The 7209-nt window shown below is 44.4% G+C and overlaps 1 protein-coding gene across 1 annotated transcript; it reads right to left on the reverse strand.

Annotated features, from left to right (window-relative positions):
- Positions 1-1430: 1430 nt before the first annotated feature.
- Positions 1431-6595, reverse strand: LOC131687718 (uncharacterized). Its single transcript, XM_058971813.1, has 2 exons — positions 4648-6595; positions 1431-4558 (listed from the first exon to the last, which is right to left on the reverse strand). Exons 1-2 carry the CDS (start codon positions 6593-6595, stop codon positions 1431-1433), a joined length of 5076 nt encoding a protein of 1691 aa, XP_058827796.1.
- Positions 6596-7209: the final 614 nt, after the last annotated feature.

Below are 7209 nucleotides of genomic sequence, written 5' to 3' on the forward strand. Positions count from 1 at the left end.
AAAAATAACAAAACCTACGTTTGACACCAACCTGGGCTATTAAGCAGAACTTAAACGCGACTCAAACATGCAAGCACGGAGTAGTAACGGTTTGACGTTTAAATTCTACTTAGACATTTACGAACAATAATTTCAAAGTATAAACAAAGAACAGGCGTCGTCAAATACACGAGATAGACCGTACACTGTTATTTATTTATACGACAAAAAAAATAACAATATTTACAAATATATACAAGCTGGGCTCAGTGACCAAAGCGACGATATTGTGACCTAAGAAATCACAGGTCACAATTTTCCCCGACTCGGGTAAAAAAAAACCCAAATGGTTTTTTTTTTGAATGAATGCCGACTTCAAACGCGACTACTTCTTCCCGAGTGCCAGTTTTAATTTCGTGGAATGATTTTTCCAAAGGCCAGAGGAATCTGTCCCACGAAATTACGTGACTCTGAGGAAGTGAGCCTATCCGTTTCTAGTCTCGCGCACTCACCGATGTATCTGTCACAATCAGGAACGATTCAATCCATCCATCAATCCCAAAACAACTGTGAAAGTTTCACTGTCGAAATTGCCTATAATGCGTCAGAATAAAAGCCGTTGCTGCATTTGCTGAGTAGAATTATTGATCGGATACGCTTCAAATGGCGGAAAATTACCAGAAAGAAATCAGACGGAATTTGACATTTCTTTCTGCTACCATTACCGTCACAAGGGCTATCCTTGGACGAAACATCTAACACTACCGCTTACATACCGCACACACTCACTCAGAATTCAATTTGCTAGCCTTTCATTCCTCTTCATTTACACTCACATTCATACCATAAATAACACTAAACACTAACTTTTAATTATGCTAGGGGCCCCTAAATTTAAATTTGTGCTTTACCGGACTCTTTTTCAAGAGTCGGAAAGACTATTACTTTTGTGAAATAGTTAACTCATTGCGAACTTCTTTTACTCTCTCGACACGCGGGAGAAAACTAGATGAAGTTACGCAGAATTAACCCATTCACGCTTAGAGTGTAAAGTCGACTTAAAACTGGCGGCGGGCAAATGTAACCCCGTCGTAACCCAGCACAACCCTGTCGTCAGGTTGTCTATTATCCGATCTGTCACAGCTACTCATACTCAGCTGACTAATGTTGATTGTTTATGTAGTGATGGAAAATAGGATGATTCGTGATGTTGGTAAGTATTTTTGTTGCTAATTATGTTTTTTTGTTGTTTTATTTTAGATATAACGTCGAAGTTTGCACCGTTTTTTGAGATCGGTGGAGGATTCAGGAGGACGGATAGTTGGCTGACACTGTGCTGTGCAGCTGTGTGTTTTTTTCGTGTGTTTATTTTATTTGTTTTGGTTTTGTAAATAAAGTGTAATCGATGGTGCTTTTTTTATAATTCATTCCGCGGTGGAGCGAAGAACTAGCTAACCGGGTTTCAAATGTACAGCTGGCCAAATACCCAAACTTTTGCCGTTCAAATCCTCCAGCTCATAGGAAGACGATCCGATTTTCGCCTTGACACGACATGGAAGGAATTGTTGGCCGTATTTGGCATTATAGTTCTGTGCTGCACTAGACGGTTTCATGTTTCTGCGGTATATCAGCTGTCCCTCTACGAAAGCTTGTGCAAACTTGCGGTGCCGTAAATTATAGCGCTGTTGGGAAGCGTTGTGAGCTTTCGCCAGATTTTTGCGGACAAGGTCGTAGATTCGCTCAAACATTTTCGATCGTCGTTCTTCCATCTCTTCCGAAGTCAGCTGTACATCGAGACGGGTGAGTAAATGATCGGTGCCAACTTCAGAGTACTCGTGCCCGTGAGTAATGAAGTATGGTGTGAATCCAGTCGACGAGTGAACACTGGTATTCAAAACCATCTCGATTTCCGAAACACGAGTGTCCCAAAGGCGTTGGTCCTCCCTCACGTATGTCCTGATAGCAGCATTGATAGTTCGGTTGACTCTTTCGACCGGGTTTGCCTGTGAGTGATATCGTGAGTTGAGCCAGTGGGCCACTTTGAAACGATCCAACAGCTCCTTGAACTCTTTGGAAATGAAACTGCTTCCGTTGTCAGTGATTATCACTTCAGGAACCGAGTTTCTCAGGAACCATTGGTCTTTCAAAATCGCACACATGGGGGCACTACTGACATTCCTCACAGGCTGAACCATTACCCATTTCGAAAAGTAGTCACAAACTACCAAAATGTGCTGACTACCGCGACGAGTGCGGGGGAGGGGACCAATGAAATCTGCTGATACGATCTGCCAAGGGCGGGTGGCAATCTTCATGTTTCCCATGGCAGGTGCAGCAGGGACAGAAGAGGCTTTGACTTCCTTGCACATACCACACTGTTGAACGTATTGTCGTATTTCTACTGCCATCCTTGGCCAGTAAAATCGTTGACGGATCCGTGCCAGGGTTTTGTCATAGCCTGGATGAAAGCAATCGTCGTGGTACTGTCGAAGAATATTTGGAACTTCGGTGGGCGGGGGAATCATTTTCCACTCGAAGCGAGTATCACAGGGATTATCGTTCACGGTGATAAACTTGAAGAGTTTACCATCGTCGATCTTGAAGTCTACAAAATCATCGGGCCGGCTAGCCACTTTGTCGGACATTAACGCGTACCACGACGATTCTTGAACAGCTGCGATGCTTCGCGAGAGGGCGTCCGGAACCACGTTCTCCTTGCCCTTGCGATGCTTGACGGTCATATCGAATTGCTGCAGATTCAGCGCCCATCGGCTGCATCGTGACTCGACCTTCCATTTTGTACTGAGTATATGGGTCAGCGCAGAAGAATCGGTTATTAGGGTGAAATGGTAACCCTCAATATACCCACGGAATGCATCGATGGCGAGAATGGCTGCAAGCGCTTCCTTTTCTGCGGCATGGTAGTTCTTCTGGGGCGTTGTCAGTTTATGAGAGTAGAATGAAATGACCCACTCTACACCATCCTGTTCTTGTGTGAGCACCCCAGCTACCGCCACGTCACTAGCATCCGTTTGGATACAGAACTCCTTGCTGAAATCAGGACTCCCTAAGACTGGTGAAGATATTAGCCGCTCTTTGATTTCGCAAAATGCCTGCTCGGCGTCCTCGTTCCAACGAATGGTTTTTGTTTTGCTTTGCAGAAGGTTTGTGAGTGCAGCGGTCACCCCGCTAAAGTCTAAGATGAAGCGCCGATAGTAATTAGCCATTCCTAGGAATCTCCTTAGTTTTGTTATGGTATTGGGCCGTTCGTATTCTACAATCGGACGAACTTTTTCCGGATTGGCTCGAAGACCGTCTGTATTAAGGAGATATCCCAGGAAGGGAATCTCAGACACTCCAAACTTAGACTTTTCGAGGTTTATGCTTAGGTTTGCTTCCCTTAAGCGACGTGCAATCTCCACTAGAAGGCGTTCATGGTGTTCGAATGTCTCCGTCACCACAACATCGTCGTCGAGATAGACGAAGACGTACGGTTCAAGCATCCCGTGGCCCAGGACATTGTCCATCAGTCGTGCTAACGTAGCAGGACTGTTGATCAACCCAAAAGGCATCCGTGTGTACTGGAATAGCCCTTTGCCCTGTACACAAAAGGCCGTGTACTTCCGCGATTCTTGGTCCAATGGAACCTGGAGAAATGCTTCAGACAGGTCTATCGTGGACAGGTATTTAGCCTTGGGAAGTTGACCTAAAATTCGACCGGGATGAGGCAACGGATAAGCATCCCGAACAGTCCGCTCGTTAATCTTGCGCGCGTCCAAACAGAGCCGAACTTTGTTGGGCTTGATGACCGGCACGCAGTTAAGCGACCAATCCGAGTTGCTCCGTTCCAAAATCCCTAAACCCAACAATCGTTCTAGCTCGACGGCTACCAGATCCTGCGTCTTCGGAGACATCACGTATGGAAACTGGCGGACTGGTGGTTTATTTTTCCATTCCTCTCCCAACACGATACGATGCTGAGCTTGGTTGGTCAGGGTCAATTTCCCTTCTTGAGCAGGAAGGAAAAGTTTTTTGACGTTCTCGATCACCATAATTTCATCATCGGTCAAAATATTTGCAGAACTACGGTGTTCGGTAATAGATGCCGACGCAGTGGACTCAATCCCTCCACAGTTTTGCATCGCGGGCTGAATTTTGAATTTCCTCCAAAAATCCATTCCGCAGATACAATCTATGGACAGATTTGCAACTACCAAAGTAGGAACTATTTTCACACATCCTTGGAAAGCAAATGGAAGATGAGCCTGACCTTGAATTTGCAGTTCATCTCCACTTGCAGACCGTAGAATCACGTTTTTGGAGGGACGATGCAACTTTTTGTACTTCAATTGCGAAAAAAGGGTTTCGCTAATAAGCGTATGATTGCTACCGCTGTCCAGGAGAGCACGTACCGGGTAACCGTAAATCTTTACGTGTGCGTACGGCCGGTTATCGTGGGGGACAGGGTAGGTAATTTGAAGAATTTCCGTAGACTCTGGGTAAATATCTCTGGTGGCCTGCACCCAGTAAGGGGGAGGCGTACGTTGAAGAAAACGGTCTTGACTTACGCGTTGGGTGTCTGCGAACGACGATTTTGGTTCGCGTTTGGTCCGTTTTTTAAACAAAACGGGCAATAGTTAGTCGGAAAACCGCGAAGACCGCACGTACTGCAAAATATGCCCCGGGGCTGTCTACACATCGCTACGTGATGACCAATCCTCCCGCAATTGTAACAGGTATTGGCCGATGGGGGAATGTGTGTGTTTATCAATTCTTCCAACGTGAACTGTGGACGAGAATTGAACCCAGATGGCACCGCGACCGGGTCTGGTCGGGCGGTATTTTGAGACGAATTTTGACTCGTTTGGGTGTTCGGTAAGGATTGGTTGTTTTGGTTGGGAAGTTGATTGGGACGAGACGAATTAGTGGATGTGTGTGAATTGTTTCTATTTTGGTTGACCTGAGACACTGCTGCGGTTCGATCTATCACCTGTTGAGTCTGGGATTGGTTCTTGTTTTTTTTCTTCGAATTGTTTTCAGAGCTTTCGACCACTTGGACATTCCTGTCCGTCCCGAAAACCCTGTTGTATGCCGAGAAATTTAATGCATCTAATTTCTGACCAGCAGCAACAAGTGTTTCAAGGTCGACTATCGGAATAAATGTCATTTGTCGCTTGTAGTCTACTCGCATATTCTGCTGTAGAATCTGTACTTTTTCGTAATCGGGAATCTGAACACTCATGGTTCTGAACAGTTTCTCGATTTCGAAATAGTACTCGTGGAAAGATTCATGTTTTTGTTGACGACGCTGGTAAATTTTCATTTTGATCAACGCGTCCAAATCAGGGTGCATGTAGGTGCGTTTTAATTCAAATACCAAATGCTGCCAATTCATCAATCTACCAGTGGTTCTTTGTGCCATATACCACTTGAGCGCTGAACCAACAAACAAATGCACAGCCGACTCGAAAAGCTCGACCTCCGACATATGCTCAGCTTGGGATAAAGCCTGTACAATTTCCAGAAACTCATTTAGCTTCAGCCCTTGATCGTCACCACTGTATTTAGTGATGTTCCATTTGGACACAGGAAGAGTGTGACGGTTGTGGTACGGTGCGGGGTACGGATTGTGTAGAACACCACTATACATGGGAGGTGAATTTCGTTTAGGGAAAGATGGGATAGCCGAAGCATGGTTGTACATCTCGGGATTTGCTCCAGTAGGATTAGAAATTCTCGTCGGATGATAGGGAATATTGTATGTATTGTTGGGAATTGGTATATTGTTAGAATGTAATGTACGATCTGGGATATTTTGAAAATTATGGTAACTAGATGAAGTATCGAATGAATTGGAAGGCTTTGTTGGCGGAAAATTATAGTTTTGAAATGTTCTGAAATTTGTATCGGGGTGTTGTGAATATGAAGTAAATTGAGCATGATCGGGAAGAGTTTGAGTTACAGCATCTTTTACTTCTCTTCGTCGAGCTAAATCGGCTTCTAGATCCGTAATTCTCGCTTGCAACGAATGGATCCAATCAAGGTCATCCTGACTAAGAACGGAAACTCTCGGTCTAGGATTTTCATCTGCTTTGTCTGCATCCAACGGAGCTAAAATATCATTTCCCTCTTGCTGATCACTCTGCAAAGACGAAGCAGAACCCCGAAAGAAATGTTCAAGAACCTCCGCTAATTCAACCACCGTATTTTGCAATTGACTGTGCAAGTTGGGCGACCCCCGCGAGTCCCTCAACACAGTCACTAAACGCATACCGACGTGTACCATTCTAGTGGAACAAACCTTCTTTTCATCATCCTCCTGTTCCAAACACGATTTCAACTCGATAAACTTATGCGTACAAACCTCGACTTCCACAGTAGGATCACCCACTACTCTTCGTGGGCATTTTCCCGACGGATCATCCCTTTCCACCTTCAACTGGTCTCGCAGCCACTTGCGTTTTCGTGAGCGATCGAGACTGATAGACAAACTGACAGAACGGGCAGTCAGTTCATAATTCAGTTCATCGTCGGCTAAAAACTCCACACTCATATCAAAATACCAACCTTGGATTAGCTCACTAGCTTGATCGAATGTGAGCTGTGCCATTGCCATTGTATAAAAAGGCAAAAATTAACAAAATTATCACAAACCACAAATAGTTTTAACACCCGCTAGAAAAGTAAACAAAAACCCGACAAGAAACAAATGTAATGGTATTAGTAAATGTCAAATTCGATCCGATCAATGCTACCTGTGTATGAAATATGTTCAAAACAAACGATCAATTTTTCTACTCAAGCACTAGCAAACGACGGCGTGCCAGATATACAATTTTTCATCACTCGCAACAATTCGCAATTCCACTAATCATAATTAAGTTTCAGGATCAACTTCAAGTTTGGATATCGACCCAATGACTTCGCGATTAATGAAGTGAACAATGTGAATTGAATTTCTCTGGGAGACACAACGAAAAAGGGATTTGCTTCTGGTCTTGGAAACAAATCACTTTTTCTTTTATTTTGCGTTGGGCGCCAATTGTTACGTATTGCTTTCGTAACGTTCTTATTGTGGTGGTGGGGCCACACTGTACTCACCAGCTATTAGGGTCGTTTCACGGTTGTCTCCTGGAGAAATTCACACTGGGCGGACTTTTCTTCCCACACTATGGTCACTGAGCGAATCGTAATTAATTTTCGGCGGAAACAAGTACCTAAAGGAATGCA

Source organism: Topomyia yanbarensis, chromosome 3 (genome assembly GCF_030247195.1).
Source record: "Topomyia yanbarensis strain Yona2022 chromosome 3, ASM3024719v1, whole genome shotgun sequence".
Taxonomy (NCBI): Eukaryota; Metazoa; Arthropoda; class Insecta; order Diptera; family Culicidae; genus Topomyia; species Topomyia yanbarensis.

Bases quoted from the DNA above. Each gene is read 5' to 3' on its own strand.
- LOC131687718 (XM_058971813.1), bottom strand. From the start codon at position 6,595: ATGGCAATGGCACAGCTCACATTCGATCAAGCTAGTGAGCTAATCCAA. The intron at 4,559-4,647 runs GTACGTGCGGTC...CGTCGTTCGCAG, and splicing joins GCCCCGGGGCATATTTTGCA to ACACCCAACGCGTAAGTCAA.